At 40.5% G+C, this 19,461-nt stretch overlaps 1 protein-coding gene across 2 annotated transcripts in view; it reads left to right on the top strand.

The window, feature by feature from the left end:
- Window positions 1–19,461, top strand: part of ABCA1 (ATP binding cassette subfamily A member 1) — a 126,626-nt gene that overhangs the window by 89,791 nt on the left and 17,374 nt on the right. For both annotated transcript variants that reach the window (XM_032212831.1, XM_032212832.1), the window contains exons 21-35: window positions 96–235; window positions 1,220–1,357; window positions 2,786–3,006; window positions 3,603–3,675; window positions 4,265–4,467; window positions 7,819–7,867; window positions 8,951–9,061; window positions 10,820–10,968; window positions 12,154–12,278; window positions 12,607–12,705; window positions 13,508–13,697; window positions 15,545–15,639; window positions 16,136–16,168; window positions 17,812–17,917; window positions 18,389–18,463. In XM_032212831.1, the coding sequence (XP_032068722.1) occupies window positions 96–235; window positions 1,220–1,357; window positions 2,786–3,006; window positions 3,603–3,675; window positions 4,265–4,467; window positions 7,819–7,867; window positions 8,951–9,061; window positions 10,820–10,968; window positions 12,154–12,278; window positions 12,607–12,705; window positions 13,508–13,697; window positions 15,545–15,639; window positions 16,136–16,168; window positions 17,812–17,917; window positions 18,389–18,463 (1,807 nt within the window). The remainder of the gene's footprint in view (window positions 1–95; window positions 236–1,219; window positions 1,358–2,785; window positions 3,007–3,602; window positions 3,676–4,264; window positions 4,468–7,818; window positions 7,868–8,950; window positions 9,062–10,819; window positions 10,969–12,153; window positions 12,279–12,606; window positions 12,706–13,507; window positions 13,698–15,544; window positions 15,640–16,135; window positions 16,169–17,811; window positions 17,918–18,388; window positions 18,464–19,461) is intronic.

Below are 19,461 nucleotides of genomic sequence, written 5' to 3'. Positions count from 1 at the left end.
GCCTATTCTAGGCATAGCCTCAATTTTGAAAATAGATGAACCAAATGACGCATGTATACTGTTTCGTTTCTCATCTGTTTCTCCCTTTTGCCTAGGCTGACAGTGGAAGAACACATTTGGTTTTACGCACGCCTGAAGGGGCTGCCAAAAAACCTGGTGAAAAAGGAAATGGAACAAATGGCTACAGATGTTGGCTTGCCTCACAAACTGAAATCTAAGACAAGCCAACTCTCTGGTAAATTGCTATTATTCAGTTATTTAGTGTTGCTTATCTTATCTGCATGCCTGTAGAATATAAGGTTGAGAGCTCTCTGGGCTGATAAATCATTGCTCATATTTTGTAAGCTACAAGGGGACTTTCTAAACTCTTGAGAGAAGTTGTACATCTTTGTGCACAACATTCGATTTATTGTGGGTGGCAGATGGAGAAGAAAATGGGAAGAAAAAAGTATGGAGGTGGTCTCAGTTGAGCAGCAAACGTGAAGATGCCTCCCGGATGGTCAGAAAAAAATTGGAGGAGAAGAAAATTGTTCTCCACTAGATCCTGGGATTTACAGGATCTTCCTTGAGGAATTTAGTGAATTAAAGAAAAAGAAAACCAAGCTCTCATTTCAAGATGGCCCATCCATATTTAAGAAATCATTGCTATAGAATGGCAAGAAAAATCTAATGGTGTCAATTTTAAAGTATGTATATATGTGTGTATATGTATACTATATATAGTGTAGTGTAGTAGAGTATACACACGCAGGCATACACACACACATTATCTATCTATCTATCTATCTATCTATCTATCTATCTATCTATCTATCTATCTATCTATCTATCTATCTATCTATCTACACATACATACTACACACACACACACACACACACAGAGTCTCCTAAAGGCATGGATGTTCCTTCCTCAAATTATAGAATAATTAGTGGTGATGTAACTCATCTGAAGGATAGTTAATTGGGAAAGATTATTTCAGTCATAACATGCCTGCCCACTTGCTTCCCCATTGAGATATATTCACATAAGTGCAAAAAGATTAGTTCCTCATATTTATTTGTCAATCAGATTTAGCCATGGCCACCCATCTCATGAAAATCTGTGTACAACAATCCAATGATACCATGCACATATAAAAGAATTATTGGTAAGAATATAAAAGCACTAAACATTAAAATATCCCCAGAGAGCCTAAATCTGTCCAAACTTGTCTCCTAGGTGGAATGCAGAGAAAGCTTTCAATAGCTCTGGCCTTTGTAGGTGGTTCTAAAGTTGTCATTCTTGATGAGCCAACAGCTGGAGTGGATCCATATTCCCGAAGAGGGATCTGGGAGTTGCTCTTGAAATATCGACAAGGTATTCTTTAGTCTTGTGGATCAATAAAACTTTGCATGCTTATACTGGGTGGTGGTTGTCGCAAGCAAATTTTTAGATAGAAAAGAGCAAAGGTTTAGGTGCAGAGCACCTGCCTTACATGCAGATGGTTCCGATTTCTATTACCCCCATTTTGAGCTAGGAAAGAATCCTATCTGAAACCCCAGAAACCAATGGCTTCCCAATGTATACAGTATTAAGCTTATTCAGATAGTGATCTGATTCTATACAATTTAAATCTATATTGTGTATTTTTGTTTATCTTCTTTGGATGCAAGAATGAAACACCTAATTACACTCAATATTCCATTTAATGTAACTGTAGTTGAGCACTCAAGGTGCGTTTGCCAAAGATTTCTGTGCAGAAGAAGATTGGGCAGACCTAAGATGGCTTACCAGGAGTGTCAAACTTGATTTATGTTTGACCTCGGGGGGGAGGGGCGATGGGGGGGCATGGCCAGCTTGATATCACTTGCTTCAGGGGCGTCTGTGGTGGCCTGAGTGCTCCGCCAATGAAAACAGGCTCACAAACTCTGTTTTTGACTGCGACAGCCTCCTGCTGCCCTTTGCCAGTGAAAATGGAGCTTGGGGGAGCCATGTATGCCCCCCCCCAAGCTCCATTTTCACTGGCAGAGATCGGCAGGAGGCTGTCAAGGCCAAAATTGGAGCCTGGAAGGGCCACATGCAGCCCTCCTGAGCTCCATTTTTGCTGGCAGAGGCACTGCGGGCCAGTCCTTCGCTGTTTCCAGGGTGGCCCTGAGCCAGATATAAGCACCCTGCAGGCCGGATTCAGCCCGTGGGCCTTGAATTTGACACCCCTGGCTTAAACTAAGCCTAAGCTGGCTCTCCAAGATCTTCCAGATGAAACCTTTTTAGTCTTGCTAACATTTTGGTGAGAGCAATCGATCACTATTACTTTTCTGATATTTCAAGTTAAGATGTCTCCCGGTCCAACTTATTAAACTAGAGATGCTAAGGTTTGAAAGTGGGACTTTCTGCAATGCTACATGTGTTCGCTTCCATTGAGTTATGGATGTTCCTCATGAGATGGTGTTTGAATAGACTGTGTTCCACCAGTTGAACCTTCAGTTATTTGTAAAATTGTGCATAGGAGAAAGAACTTGACGCTACTGACAACATTTCTATGCTTTAATTAATGGGCTGTAATAAAGTTGGCATCAGATTTCCGCCAGCTAGAATGATCTTGATCTTCTATATCTTCTTGCTATGGCTTTTGTAAGAACATCTGCAAAGCTCTTTGGATAAACATGGGACCACCGTGGTTGTGTGGGAAAGTTAATTTGTTCCTATTTTCCTGGTGTTCATTTGCTGTCTCCGAGCTGTAAGGAAAACAAAAATCACATGATCACTAAGCTTCCCTAATATGTGCATGTTTCTTTTGAATTGTAGGTCGCACTATCATTCTCTCCACCCACCACATGGATGAGGCAGATATCCTTGGGGACCGAATTGCCATCATATCTAATGGCAAACTTTGTTGTGTTGGCTCTTCATTATTCCTGAAGAACCAGTTGGGCACAGGATACTACCTGACCTTAGTCAAGAAGGATGTGGATTCCTCACTCAGCTCCTGTAGAAACAGCAGCAGCACAATATCTTACTTGAAAAAGGTAGGAGCTGTTTCCAGTACGGTCTAAAACAATCTAAATAGATGGGGCTTGTGAAGTATGATAACTTCTTTCTTGGGGTCTATAATCATACAAAATATCCAGGAGCACAATGGGACAGTCTAAAGCAGGGGTGTCAAAACTTGATTCCATTGAGGGCCACATCAGGGTTGTGTTTGACCTTGGAGGCACAGGGGGGCATGGCCAGCCTGGATGTGGCCAGCTTGATGTCACTCATATCAGGGACACCTGTGGTGGCCTAAGTGTTCTGCCAATGAAAATGGAGCTTGGGAGGGCCATGTGTGTGGCCCTCCCGAACCCCATTTTCACTGTCAGAGGCACTGTGAGTCTGTCCTTCACTGTTTCCAGGGCGGTTCCACAGGCCAGATCTAAGCACCCTGTGGGCCAGATGTGGCCAGTGGGCCTTGAGTTTGACACCCCTGGCTGAAAGACATAGCAATATTCTGATTTCTGATTGATTTGATTTCAACGCCTGTCTTGATTGCTCTTGTGTCAGAGTTGCAGTGTTCTTAAAATGTTCTTCCTCTTGATCTATTTGGGCTAAAAGATCTTTCAATTACTTTTCCTTCTGTAACTAGGATGACAGTGTTTCGCAGAGTAGTTCTGATGCAGGCCTTGGGAGTGATCATGAAAGTGACACCCCAACAATAGGTAAGGTTGTTTCTTGCGTACCGAACTTCTGCACTTTGTTTAGCCAGATGGGGAGTTCTTAATGCCCAGTGGGATATTGATATTGATGTTGATTTACTTGGCATTTTAAAAAAAGTCCAAGTCTGTAGCATTGATAGATTATTAGTCTAAACAAGGTGGGTTAAAAATTTAGGCTTTGCTTCTGGCAGTTGCCTTTTGTTGCTTGTTAATGTGGTGGTGGAATTTTTCTATCCTCTTACGTCCCATAACACCTCCTCTTTTAAAGAGGGCCTTAGAATAGAAGTGGAAAGAGCATAGGTAGCACCCCTGATTCTCATGACCCAAAGGAACTTTCTCTGTTACTTGAGAATTTTTCCATGGATAAATGAAGCCTTTCTATTCATGGAAATCAAAGGCTGTGTCTAATTTTCTATTGTGAATTCCCTTATTGTGCAATGAATAAGAAGTCGTTATCTTATATTGCTTCAATTCCCTGAGATAAGCACTTCGATCATTAGCAATATCTGATACGAAAAGATTATATTTAGTTGGTACAGCACAAAGCAACAGCGGCAACCGCAGAATCTGATGACTCCTTGCATTCTTCTAGATGTATCTGCAATTTCTAATCTGATTATGAAGCACGTCCCAGAAGCAAAGCTGGTGGAGGACATTGGCCACGAGTTAAGTTATGTTTTGCCCTATGAAGCTGCCCGAGAAGGAGCTTTTGTGGAGCTGTTTCATGAAATTGATGACCGCCTCTCTGACCTGGGTATTTCCAGCTATGGCATTTCTGAGACTACCTTGGAAGAGGTATGTGAATCATGCAGATGACAGCTGCCATTCTGAAATCGTCCCTAGCTTGGTTTTCTCCCAGCGAATTGTGGCTGATTATTATTATTATTATTTATTAATTGCTTGTTTTTATTATTAAATTCCTACACTGCCAACCTCACCCAAGGGACTCTAGATGGTTTAGAACCGTGATGACGAGCCTATGGCATGCGTGCCACAGATGGCACACAGAACCCTCTCTGTGGGCACACCAGCTGTTGCCCCAGCCCAGCTCCACTCTGCATGCAAGCGCACCTCCTGCTGGCCAGCTGGTCTTTGGGTCTCTACCGCACATGCCCGGGGGTTGGGACACATGTGGGGGATGCACACGTGCATGCATGGGGATGGGGTGCATGCAGAGGATGCACTCATGCATGCGTGGGGGTTGGGGCACATGAGGTGGGTACACGTGGGGGGTTGCACGTGCATGCATGGGGAGGCGAGAATGGGGGGGGACATATTGTATTGTGGGTGCGCAACAACAAAAAGTTTAGCCATTACTGGTTTAGAACATCATCAATACATCTATATGAGAAAAAACTCAGATAAGATAGAAAAAGCAAGTTAAGAAGAAAGTTAAAATTTACCAATTAAAAGTGAAAACCAGAATTAAAAAATTCAGACAGCTAAAAAAGTTAATAAGGCAGAAGCAGTGCCCTCAAGCCACCAGCCACCCCCAAGGTTGTAACACACCCCATGCTAATTAGCAAAGCCAAGTCTTTTCGAGAGAGCCAACAGAGGTTTGGCTCAACTCTGAAGGTCAGGTGTTCCAAACGGCAAAAACAAAGCAAGAAAGCAATAGCAGTAATAGCAATAGCAGTAGACTTATATACCGCTTCATAGGGCTTTCAGCCCTCTCTAAGCGGTTTACAGAGAGTCAGCATATTGCCCCCAACAATCTGGGTCCTCATTTTACCCACCTCGGAAGGATGGAAGGCTGAGTCAACCCTGAGCCGGTGAGATTTGAACCGCTGAACTGCTGATCTAGCAGTAGCCTGCAGTGCTGCATTTAACCACTGCGCCACCTTGGCTCAGTGGTTAAATGCCTTCCTCCTGGATCCCGCCAGTCAAAATTATTTGACCAATGGGATATGCAGCAAGCAGTATGTCTTTTCCTGCTTAACCAGGTGGGGTGGATCAATGTAATTGGGAAGAGACAACCCTGGTCCAATAGCCGTTTTACACTTGGTAGAGAGGTATGCCTCCAAAAATTACCAACCAACACCCCTTCTCATAAAATGAATCGCAGTGTTGCAAAACTGTGTTTTGGCTTTTCTAAGGGTTGGAATAGTAATAGAAATAAATAGTAGTAGTAATAAATACAAACTTAAGAATTTTGTGCTATTCATGGATCTAATTCTCCAATGCTATGAACTGCAGTCAGAGAATATTCATATGTCTCTGGTGAGCATGAGGGTAAGGACTTTATCTCCACGGATGTTACTGTGAGCTATGCTAAGAGCAGTTCTCTAGAGTTCTGCCTGTGGATTTTACTTACACTTATCAGGGCATCCATGCATGGCGGTACGGGTCTAATCAGAACTGCCATCTGTGAGGTTGGCCAAAAACTCATCTATCCTCCCAGCTTTCTTTGGGAAAAGAACTGCCCTGCCCTAGCATCTCTGCAGAGATCTTTGGAAAAAAAAACTGGGTCACCCTAACCTTAACCTTATCTGGAAATGTCATGGACTAAATCAGGAAGCCTTTTTCTAAGAAATATGTAGCCTCCCACTTGGGGATAGCTCAGCTTTTTTTCAAACATTATTTTCTCTCTTCCTCCCATAGAGCTTGAATTCTCTTCCATGAGATCTTTTCTTACTTGTGCTTAACCACATCAAAAACCTTCCCTTGCATCCCCCTTTCCCTGATATGTCACCATGACATGGCCTCCAACCCCTTCTCCGTTCATGAGTGAAACAGGTTAAGTCAGCTTTAGCTGCACAAGTGTTTTTGTAGCCTTGTCCCATTTATTTCATCAGAGTGCAAAGGCTGCTTTAAAGTGTGTAAACCTGTTAGGATTGTAATTGTAGTGGAGGCATAGAAGCAGGATAGAGTTGGACTGCTAACTCTAAGGGGAGAGAATACCAACTCAGTGAGAGACTCATAGTAAGAAAGACCAGGGAAAATATTTCTTAAAACCTCTGTTTTGCTACGCTTTTACTCCTACCAAAGTTGTTAATACACTTTTTGGTACGAAAAATATTTTTAAAATGTTCTAAAATAGGCCACAATAATTGTTAGCCTTTATTTAGAAGAGTAGCATCAGGAAAAAAAAAGAATTTGTGGAAATAAAAGAGCATTAATCATGGTTAAACATAAAGCATTTGATTCCTGGTTGAAGTGTTAATATGGGAGACATTTCATCATACCATGTTCTTGATTTTATCAAGTTGGAACCTGCTTGCTTTAGCTGGTATTATTTATTATAAATAATAATAAATATTCAATTGGTATTATATATTATAATTAGATTTATGTTCTAACTTTATTTTGTACAAATCAAGTTGGTGCTAATTAGTATTTCTCAACCTTGGAAACTTTAAGATAGACAGATTTCAACTTCAACAGAGGAATTCTGGGAATTGAAGTCTACATGTGTTAAAATTGCCAAGGTTGACTAACACAACTGTAAATAATGCTCCCACCTCCAATTTCTCCCAAAACAACAACCCTGTGAAGTGGATTAAGCTGAGAATGAGTGACTAGCCCATGATTGTCTTGCTGGCTTTCATACTTATGGTGGGTTAGAACTCATAGTCTGCTGTTTGCTAGTCCAGTACCTTCACCATTACACCAAACTGGAACATTGAAATGACTCATGCAGCTTATGTAGAAGCATTCTGTAGAGGAGGGGTGTCCAACTCAATTTCATTGAGGGCTACATCAGGGTTGTGTTTGACCTTGGGAGGGGGGAGGGAGAGTGGGTGTGGCCAGTGTGGGCACAGCCAGGTCAATGTCCTGAAGCCCGCTTGTAGTCTTCCCAGGCTCTGTTTTTGGGTGTGACTGCCTCCTACAACGAAAACAGAGCCCGCAGCTCTCCCGAGCTCTGTTTTCGCTGGCAGAGAGCTGCAGGAGGCCATCACAGCTGAAAACAGCTCAGGAGGGCTGCACTTAGCCCTCCTGAACTCTGTTTTCACTGCCAGAGGCACCGTGGGTTGGTCCTTTGCTGTTTCCAGGGCGGCCCCATGGGACAGATCTAAGCACCGCATGGGCTGGATCCGGCCCGCAGGCCTTGAGTTTGACACCCCTGCTGTAGAAGCTTGAAGAGAAATCCTCAACATAGCTTAGCATAAAGCAGCATAGATTAAAGACATCACTTTTGTCTTTCAGATTTTTCTCAAGGTGGCAGATGATAACGGTGTGGATGCAGAGACTTCAGGTAAAACAGCAATAATTGTGCAACACTGGAAAACTTTAGATAATATAACAACTGAGTTGTGGATTAGTAAAGCCTGTTCAATTATCACATTAGAAACAAAGTTAATAGAATTTCAGAAGAGAAACCACAATTGTATTACTTGGTTGGTTTTTAGGATTTACCTTAACAGCAATAGATTGTAATCTGGTATATTCTTTACATATAATAACTTTTCACATGTATAGTACCTAATTTTATTTAGATTATAGATTTTTTTTATATTTTCTATATTTCTTTTTTTTATGTATCTTGGAATTATGTTAATGCAGCTGCACAACATTATAAAAGGAAAAAAACAAACTACTTCTCCTTAAAAAAATAATTATAACAATAAACAATATTATTAATACAACATGCTGCCCTAAAATCAGTACTGTTGTACATTAAATGTTCCTTTCATGTGGTAGCCCTTGATGTCTAGCTATTGTGTTTGAAACCTATGGAGTAAAAAAGGTTTATGCTGGCAAGGGGGATTTCCAGAAAGATCTGTCAGTAATAAGGTGCTTCGTAATGTGAATTGGATTGACATATCTGTCAGCATCTTTCCAATGTTGCAGCTTCCATGCAAAAATAGTTTGACGTGTGCTAAAAGCTGGTACCATTTGAGAGTCTGCTGAGAAGATTCACAAGCCCTAGAACAGGGCCGTCAAACTCACAGCCTCCAGGCCGGATGCATCCCACGCTGGTCACACCTGGTTTAGCGAATGGGGAAAAAGTTGCGCTATGTCCCATGATGACACGATACACCTTTGATTCCCCCTGCCCTAGAATCAAAGAACCACAAAATAAAACCACTAAGCAAATGTTGATGAAATTGGCCTTTACCCACATCATTGTGCTTCTATCCCATTGCCCTTTCTTCTAGAAACAATGACATGTCACTTCCTTGAAGCAACTTTTATTTCTTTTCTGGGAAATAAAACTGGGAAATTCCTGGCTGGACAAATCTCTTAAAAATAAAAGGAAAATGGAGCAGAAAACTTACAAGTGTAATAGTTTGGACAGTGTGACTTCAGTTTTGATAGACATTTTTTTTCTTTTCAGACGGCACATTGCCCGCTAAAAGAAACCGAGTCTTTGGAGACCGACAAAGCTGCCTTCACCCATTCACAGAGGACGATGCTTTTGATCCCAACGATTCTGACATAGATCCAGGTAGAGTGGAAAGCTTCCATGTTTCTCTGCTTGTATGAGATAAAAACTACCATATTTTTCAGAGTATAAGATGCACCAAGATTTTGAAGAGGTTAATTTTTTTTAAAAAAGGTTTTGCACTCTGCAGGCTACCCAAACCCTCTACATGCCTCATTTTTTGTGAAAAATTGGGCATGTAGAGAATTTGAGAGACCTGCAAAGTGCTCCTGGGGACTGTGAGGCAAAAATGACCACAGAAATGGCCCCGCTTTTTCCCCAAAAACAGGGCATGCATAGCCTTTAGGAGGCTTGTAGAGTGCTCCTAGGGGCTGGGGCAAAAAATGGCCTGGTTTTTGCTTGTTTTTGCCTCCCCAGCCCTTAGGAGCATTTTGCAGGCCTCCCAAACCCTTTGCACGGCCATATTTGTGAAGGGAGCAGGGTTTTGGGAGGCCAAAAATGCTGTATTCAGTGTATAAGATGCACCCAGATTTTCACCCTCTTTTTGGAGGGGGGGAAGTAAGTAAGTTTGTAAGTTTAATTTTATTTATAGGCCGCCTGATCCCGAAGGTTATACTTATACTCTGAAAAATACGGTATATTGTACTTATAACTGATGACCAACTCTAAGCTTAGGTTTATTTGCTATGCATGATTTGTTGATCTTATTTCAAATAAGAACTTTGAGGTTATGGGTAGGTTGTTGTAATTCAGGAGAGTATCACTTCCCAACACACCCAAGTTTGGAAGAAATTTTGTGAACTTCACACATACACATAAAACCCAATGTACATAACTTGAGAGCCAAGAAATAAGAGGCTCCCCCCAAATTGACATCAGAGTTAATTTACTGGTAGTCCTTCCTTACTAACCAGTAATTGGGACCAGAATTCCTGTTGCTAAGCAGAGCTGAGGTGAAGTATGACATAACCATATGGCAGTTCCAGTGGTCCCAGTTGCATTTGTTAGGCGAGGACCTCATGCTTCTGCCCTGCCATGCTTGCCTTGAATTCAGCTCCCTGCACCTGCCTATCTCCCTCCCGTCTCTGTCCTTCTGGATGCCCTGTATTCCACCATTTACGGTCCCCCTCTGCCCTTCATTGTCTTGTGTCCCATGCTGATAAGGTGCACTTGGCCAAGGCAACCACTTACCTTCCCTAAGCTTGACTATGAAGAAATATATTTAGTTTTAAGCTATTTGATGCAAACTACAAAGTGATACTGAATAATCAAGTGACATGCATGGCTATGTGTGAATCAAATTTGTCAAAATAAACCAATAACGACACGGTGGAAAATTGGTAGCTGATTGTGGAAAGGACAGTCAGGGTCAGTTCCCCAAGCCTTATCACTGGAAATTCATAACTTCAAGTTTAGCATTAAAAAATGCAGGTGCCAGGCTGGTGTTTCAGCTACTTGATTTTCTTTTGACAGCTGCTGCTTCTAGCTCCAGCATGGCTTCCAGTTCAAAAATGTATCTCTTGCTTTAGGTCATTGGAGGGAAAATTTATCTGTTGCAGAGATGGAAAATCTAGCAACCTTACTAGATGTCCCTGAACTGCAACTCCTACTCCCTTTAAACATTGACCATGCTGCCTCGGGCACTGGGAGTGGTTGTAGTGCAGCTACATCTAGTGAGCCATGCAATTCTCCTATGCTAAGTAAGAAAGGAAAGGTTTCAAGGCTCTAAGCAGATGCTTAACCAAGGTGTCCTACCTAGAAGTTCTTCAACTTAGGGAAATAGATGCAAGTTTTCATTGCCTCTCAATTCTTTGCCTGCAGAATCTCGGGAAACTGACCTTCTGAGTGGGATGGATAGCAAAGGATCCAGTCAGATGAAGGGCTGGAAGCTGGCCCAGCAACAGTTTGTAGCTCTGCTTTGGAAGAGGCTGCTTATTGCCAAGCGCAGCAGAAAGGGCATTTTTTCCCAGGTGAGTTGGGTTCTCTCGGAGGGGTTCAATTCTACAGGTATTGTAGAATTAGGACTGGAAATTCCATTGCCAAGTCATGCCCAATTTTAACTATCTTTTTTTTTACCCCGGTTGTTAAGCAAATGGCTGCAGCTGTTAAATGAATTATGTGGTCATTAAGAAAATCTGGCTTCTCCTTTGACTTGGCTTGTTAGAAGCCAGTTGGGAAAGCCCCAATAGCAATAGCACTTAGACTTATATACCGCTTCATAGTGCTTTTGCAGCCTTCTCTAAGCGGTTTACAGAATAAGCATATTGCCCCCAACAATGGCGATCGTGACCATGGGAGGACACTGCAATAGTTGTAAGTGTAAGCTTTTTTCACTGTCATTGTAACTTTTAATGGTTCTCAAATAAATGGTCATAAGTCAAGGACTATCAGTATAGGAATTTCAAAAACTAGTTCCTTTTCTGCTTAGTAAATCAATTACTACTGATCACTACTGTTTGGAAGCTGAGTTTTCTCAATGTGAAACTTGAATGCTGGTGGTTTACACTTAAGGGGTTAAAATCAGATTCTTATTTCCCATCTAGCACCAATATATACCCTGTTTCCCTGAAAATAAGACCTCCCCGGATAATAAGCTCAATCGGGCTTTTGAGCGCATGCGCTAAAATAAACCCTCCCCCGAAAACAAACCCTCCCTGAAAATATTGCAACACTGTAGCAGCTATGAGGTGACCACGCTCACTGTCTCCTGCACCTCAAAAATAATAAGACCTCCCCAAAAATAAGGCCAAGCGCTTATTTCAGGGGTTGAAAGAAACACTGTATTAAACTCTATATTGACAAGAAAGCTAATTTGCAGGATGAATAATGCCTTTCTATTTTTTTCTGCTGAATTATATCACATCGAAGTTTTAAACAGTTTTAATTTAGGATGAAGTTTGAAATGTCGGGGGAAGGCCATGTTCTTTGGAAGGATTCCTCCCCCCCCCCCCAAAAAGTGCAATTATTTGCTTTTTTTCCTGGATGATTCATTTCCTTTGCTGTTGAAAGGCAGTATGACAAAGGAATCTGCAGCTCAGTTTGACATTGCTGATTAAATATTAGAAATCATAGGAGCCGAGTTTTTAGCATGTTGTGGAAAGCTGTTATTCTTGAACAATTGTGTGAGCCTGTTCTCTTCCCTCCTATCATTTCAGATTGTCCTCCCTGCCATCTTCGTTTGCATTGCTCTTGTGTTCAGTCTGATTGTTCCTCCCTTTGGAAAATATCCCAGCCTAGAATTGCACCCTTGGATGTATGATGAGCAGTATACATTTATCAGGTAAATAGTAAACCATAGTTCAAGAAATCTGATATAACCTAGTATGTTACAGTGTGCAGGATCAAACTCACAGATTAAGTCACATGTGATAAACAATGCAAAACAAATTTAATATCAAGTTATAAATATATCATATCATATACTTCTGGGAATTCTGAATGTAGATGAAATAAACATGGAAAGGTTATGCAATTAACATGAAGGAACATTAATCTTAAGTGAAACAAATAGCTTCATCTTCCTGAATTCTTCTTATTCCTGTGTTTCTCTTTCCTCTGCCTTTGAATTAATTTTAAGCCTTGATGGTTTCCTTTTGATGCATTCACAGCAATGATGCCCCAAAAGACGCCACGACTCAAAAGCTTTTGAGCGCTCTTCTCAGCAAACCTGGTTTCGGGACCCGTTGCATGGAAGGATACTCCATTCCGTAAGTGGAATATTAGTAAAACACTTTGTAAAATGAAGAGCCGGAAAACACTTGGAATTCATCCTGGATCTCTTGGCAATTACTAGTATGACCGTGTTGTGTGTTCAGTAATTCTGGGAAAAATAGATTGCCGCTACAGAATGTGGCTTATGTTCTTAAATTCTGTTAATGTGGTTTTTGGTTTATATTCTTAAATTCTGACAAGAATTTTTCGAATGCATACTGAATTTTTGCTGAATCTACAGCTGTCAGAAATCCTAACTGATATGACTAGTGGTTGACCTGATGGAAAAGTTGGGTAGCTGCAGGCCCAAACAATGTAACTGGAACGGTTCGGGCAAAGCTCAATAAAATCTTAGCAGCCACACAAGTCGCTATTTATCTGTTTTAAGGTAGAGCTCTTACGATTTCATACTTGAAAGTTGTTCTACAAAGTACATTCAGGTCATGTGTATGCCTATAGTGCAAATAGATGTAAATATAAAGGATTAATCACTTGCCTAATCCATGTACCATGTTTTCCTGTAAATAAGGCAGGGTCTTATTTTCTTTTGACCCCCGAAATAAATGCTTGGCCTTATTTTCAGGGAGATCTTATTATTTTTGAGGTGCAGAAGGCAGCAAATGTGGTCACCTCATGGCTACTGCTGTGTTGCAATATTTTCAGGGAGGGCTTATTTTCAGGGAAACAGGGTATATATAACTGGTGATAGGAAACGGGGCTCCTTAGTCCTGCCATCTGCTTGGCTAGTATAAGATTTCTGAATGAAAGTCTCTTCTTTTGGTCTTGTTTTTTTTACAGAGGGTTTCCTTGTTCTGCGGGAAAAGAAGAGTGGAGCCAAGATCCAATACCTGAGAATCTCAAGGAAATCTTCCAGAAAGGCAATTGGACAATGAAGAATCCTTCCCCATTGTGCATCTGTAGCAACAGCAATATCAAGAAAATCCTTCCAGTGTGTCCTGCTGGGGCTGGTGGTCTACCTCCTCCGCAGGTATGTGGTTAACACTTGGGATATACTTTCTTCCAATCTTAATGCCTGACAGCTAAAACATCTGCTAGGAGGTAGGGAGGTAAATGGATAGACCGTAGATAACTGTGAATTATTTCACTGATGTAATCCATTTATAAGCTGCTGTGGTCATTTGAGATGGCACACAACTATATGGTGACACTTTAAAAAAAGGAAACTACAGTTCCAAATGTAGATATAAATCTAAGCAAACAGGATCACAAGTCACCCTGTAAAGGTCTTCTAAAACAGTCATATCTTTGGAGCTTGCTTTTAAGCAAGCAAGCTCTGGACCATGTGGTTTTCAGGGATGATATTGTTCCAGAGGAGAAGAATCAACCATAGACAACTGTCTCTGAATCTTATAAGATGACATTGTTTCAACAATAAGGCCTTGAGACTTCCAAGAGAGAAATGATTGAAGAGCTGCTGAGTAAACCACCTCTTCATAATCTCTTTCCAAACAAGAAGAAGATTTGAGCTTATCCACAAGTGCACCAGGCAGTTGCTCCTTGTGTGAAGACCACAGGACACTGGTCTCTAGTAGGTTTAGAGCTCTAGGAGATGAAGACATTGGATTTGTCTAAATATTGAAGGATATATTTAAACAATGAGCCCAGAAGTTAATTGTAAGAATATCTGCATCTATAAATAGTTTGTGATTAAAAGAGGTTGTGGAATAGGAACAAGTTTTACCTTACAAGAGAACTGATCTGAATGTGGATATAAAAGTAACAGGCTACAAGAATTTTATGGAAAAAGATGCTACCCTTTATATACAAAAGAAACAAGAAGAATTAAATTAAGTAGTAATTAAAAGGGATATACAAATTACAAACCAAGAGAGTGACCTGGATAATTTTTCTATATTGAAGTTACCAAAAAAAAAAAAAAAAAACCAGGACTGTTAAAGGTTTGGATAATTTTGTGAGAAACTCAAAAAAAGAAAAGAAAAGAAAAGAAAAGAAATCAAGTTCCAAGGTATTATTTGAAGAGGTAAAGATCAAGTTTGTTAAAAATAAAGAGAAGAGAGGTAAAGTTGGTTTATTTGATCGTTTAAAATAGACATGTTGTTATCTCCAGTAACCCTTAATAGACTTTTGCATATTGGGACAGAATGATGGGGCTTTAAGGCTTTATTTATAGATAAAATCAGGGAAACACGAGATCATTTGTTTTACTTTGTGTGATGTGAGAAATTACTAAGTTTATACTTGTGATGAAGTGGGAAGGTGTTTCTTTATACATTTTCTTTTCTAATTTTTTCCCCACATCTTCAATTTTTTACCTTTCTTTTTTTAATTTGCATTCATTTCTATTGTTGTAATTGTATTTTTAAAATAAAATTACTACTAAAAAAGCAATAGGGCGTGCAGGCAGCCAATTATGCCAAATAATTATACAAGATGGACAGAGACAATTGGAGAAAGGAGGGCTCATAATTACTCAGGTCTACTGTCATGAAGGCATTAGAGATACAGTCAGAACCCTTAACTAGTGCAGCTTGTGAAGTAGAAATGTCACTTGGGCAAAATGAGGTGCATCTATAACTACTGGTATCTAGTCTGCTATAATTATTTCATTAGAATATGAAGTATTAGAATGAAGAAGAAAAAAAGAAACTTTGAAATTAAAACCTAGTGTTAGCTAACCTTTAATATATTTCAGAGGTTTCATGACCTCTGCAATGGGTAGAAGATGAAATGTAGAATATTCATAGCAGGCTTGGGTTTCTGATTTCTATAATACATGACAATAGTGGTAATTCAGGACCAATCATATCCTGGCTTATTCAGTGTTCTATTTTCCTCTTCCTGCACTATCTACAGAGAATCCAGGAGACCACCGATATTCTGCAGAATCTGACGGGGCGCAACATCTCTGACTATTTGGTGAAGACTTATGCACAGATCATTGGAAAAAGGTGCTTCATCTTGCTTATTGTTGCTACTCTTCTTTATAGCACCTTTTACTATGATTATCAGGCTGTTGTTTACATGTATTCCATTCTGTTTTTCTTATCTTTGAACCCCAAAGCAGAAGGGAGGCTCTGGTAGCATCCTTTTAGGTCAGGGATGTCAAACTAAAGGCACATGGCCTGCATCCGGCCTGTGGGTGCTTAAATCCGGCCAGCGGGGCAGGCCTGGAAATATCAAAGGACTAGCCAGCGATGCCTCTGCTGGCCAAAAAAATCATGTATTCTTTTTCTGCTTGAACTTCCAAGTAACAATTCTCATTATTCTCTGTCAGAAGAATAACAATTAAAAGATTTTAAGGGTTACATTATATTATATTATGCACCTGGTGTAAAGAATGGCTCTCTAGTCCCCTTTCTATTGAAAAGGCTTTTTAATCAAATGTTGGAACTGGTTGACTTAGACCTAATATAATGAGTTTTTCTTTGCTTTTTATACCCACAGTTTGAAGAGTAAGCATTGGGTCAATGAGTTCAGGTAAATACCTTTTTTCCCCTCTCTTTGTGAGTGTCATCTGATCTTAAGAGCTTTACTCATATCTGTAATTACTTTTTATGGATTTTTCCAGTTTGGCTTTATTTTTAGGCCATTCCTTACCTAGTCACTCAACCAATAATATGATGTGGCTACACTTTGAGAGACAATGTCACTCACCAGAATGCGTGAAATGAGTGTTCACACATTGCAATTACATGTGTTTTATTTTATCCATACCTGATCGAATGAGTTGTAATGTCCAGGCTCATTTGTAACTCAGAACCATTAAACCATGGTTTACAAGCAAAAATAGCTGGCTTCATACAGTGTGCCAAGCCCATACCTGTTATATTATCATTTAGTTTAATTTATTATGTATGTATATATAAGGCATTGATTGTTGTATTTGTTACATTTATCAATGTACATTTACATGTTACAAATCTAAATAGAAACCATTGATTGTACGTAAATGGAGAAGAGACATTGTTGTTGAGGCAAAGTTGAGAATGCAAAAAAGGTCACTCACGCCCTCATTACCTCAAGACTGGACTACTGTAATGCGCTCTACATGGGGCTGCCCTTGAAAAGTGTTCGAAGACTTCAGCTAGTTCAGAATGCAGCCGCGCGAGCGATTGTAGGTGCACCTAGGTACACCCACGTTACACCTATCCTCTGCGAGCTGCACTGGCTGCCCATTGGTCTCCGGACTTGCTTCAAGGTGCTAGTTATTACTTATAAAGCCCTTCATGGCATCAGACCTGGGTACCTGAGAGACCGCCTCCTGCCAATTACCTCCCAAAAACTGATTCGATCACACAGGCTCGGCCTTCTCCGGGTTCCATCTGCCAGCCAATGTCGGCTGGCGACCCCCCGGGGGAGGGCCTTTTCTGTTGCTGCTCCAGCCCTCTGAAACGAGCTCCCCGTGGAGATCCGGACCCTTACTACCTTCCCGGCCTTCCGTAAAGCTACCAAGTCCTGGCTGTTCTGGCAGGCTAGGGGCTGTTGAAGTGTCCAGCCCCATTTCATTTGCGACTGTTGTTTATTTTAATATTGTTTGTATTGTCTTATTTATCCCCTTCCCCATTTCATTGTGAGCCGCCTGGAGTCCTTCGGGAGTGGGCGGCATACAAAACCAATAAATGAAACGAATGAAACGAAATGAATCAGTTAATAATCAATTTAGACTTATAATCGCTTATACACTTATGATCAGTATGGTAATTATAATACTATAATCAGCTATTCTGTAACTTGAAAGGTTGGACATTCCAAATTGGAGAGAATGAGGCCAATAAATGAATAATACCCAAATGCAATTTCATAGCTCACCATTTGTTCTGTATGGAACTCACTTTAATGAAGGAGAAGAGTGTGGTAGCTGTGAGAAATATCTATGTGGCTGCTCTTCTTTTGGTTCATGTGGGATGGAGATCTATCTCCTGAGTTATCTATAATCAGGCTTTCCCCTCTGTGTTACATATACACAAGTACATCTACCTTTGCTGAAGGTTGCAGCACATTTTTTTTATTGTCTTGCTCAACTTTAGAAAGCTGTAAATCATGCCAAAAATAAAAAGTCATTGAGTAGGAAACATTTACAAAAATAGCCTTCTACAACAGCTTCTTTCGTCTGTTCATAGATATGGTGGCTTTTCTTTGGGAGCTGGTGGGTCTATTGTGCTTCCTCGTCATGAAGAGGTCAATGATGCCATCAATCAAGTGAAGAAAATCTTGGAAATTGCCAAGGTAAATAGCTAAGGAATTTTGCTGTTTGAGTAAAAGTTGTTCCAGGAGGATGCTTGGAATTTCTTCTCCTTTTTGAATCTATATATCATCATATATTGGGGATGCAGCAAAAAATAAATTAAAAACGCACATAGCATCCTTGTTGATATGATTATGAGCCACAGTGGCGCAGTGGTTAGCGTGCAGCATTGCAGAATATTTCTGCTGACTGCTGAACTGCAATTTGGCAATTCGAATCTCACCAGGCTCAAGGTTGACTCAGCCTTCCATCCTTCCGAGGTGGGTAAAATGAGGACCCAGATTGTTGGGGGCAATAGGCTGACTCTGTAAACTGCTTAGAGAGGGCTGTAAAAACACTGTAAAGCAGTATATAAGTCTAAGTGCTATTGCTATTACTAAGGTGTACATTAAATGGAGATCAGTGGAGTTATTTTTTTAATTGGATTTTTAAAGTTTCATTTTTATTTTTAGGGAAGTGCTGCCGAACGGTTTCTGAACAGCTTCCGGAACTTCATGAAAGGCTTGGACACAAGTAAAAATATTAAGGTATGAATTCCACTTGGCTGATTTCAGGACCATATTGCTTAGACATCTTGAACCACCATATAGTGTTTCTCCAAATTTAGGGGTGGGTGGGATGTCTGGAATTAAAATTAAAAACATACTTCATTGTGATATCCACATGGTTTACTTTTGTGATGTAAAATTTTATTTTCAAAAAGCCCTTTACATTCAGTGAGTACTTGTTCAGCTACTGTTTGAAGTTACAAGAGCATTCAATGAGTGGACTTACAACCCTTCCTCATGGTGGCAACCATCACAGCATCCCTGTGGTCACAGGGTATTGTGATTCGGGCTATTGAAATTTTGCAGTATTCTGTGTCATGTGATCACCATCTATGACCTTCACTGCTGGCTTCTTACAAATGAAGTGAATGGGGAAAACAGCAGGTCACAAATGATAAATCGTGTGACTTAAGGACACTGCCATTAAGAGCAATTATGTAACAATGGCAACTGGAACTATCGCTACTGCCATTGTAAATCAGTGTAGTCATGTGATGTTTTGCTTTGTGATCATGTCGCTTAACAACAGAGTTGCTGGCCCCAATTACTATTGTTACGTGAGGACTACCTGTATGTTCCTGTACGAGTTATTGATGTGGATATGATTCTTGGCTGGGAAAAGACAACCAGAAATGTGATTCATACTAAGCAATAAAGAGTGATCTTCTATAACGCACAAATAATTCTGTCGGTCTCATCAGACCCAACAAATCTATGGTGGTTATAAATATCTAAGACAATCCCGAATTTGTTGGAAGACCTTAGAACGAACATATACAAAACATATGAATTATAAACACAGTCAATTGCATTGTCCAGCTTCCTCACCTTGTTAACCTAAAATTGTAATCTCTATCTGAAACCAATCACCCCAATTATATGCCCTGCCAGAAATATCCATTCATGGAATTTGTTCATATCAGTAGACATTTAGATATCTGTATATACCGGAAACCAAGAAAAAGCTTGCCGGAGGC

The sequence above is a fragment of the Thamnophis elegans genome, chromosome 3 (assembly GCF_009769535.1).
Source record: "Thamnophis elegans isolate rThaEle1 chromosome 3, rThaEle1.pri, whole genome shotgun sequence".
Taxonomy (NCBI): domain Eukaryota; kingdom Metazoa; phylum Chordata; class Lepidosauria; order Squamata; family Colubridae; genus Thamnophis; species Thamnophis elegans.
The sequence above is the reverse complement of the archived record's forward strand: the minus strand, read 5'-3'. Positions and strand labels throughout refer to the sequence as shown.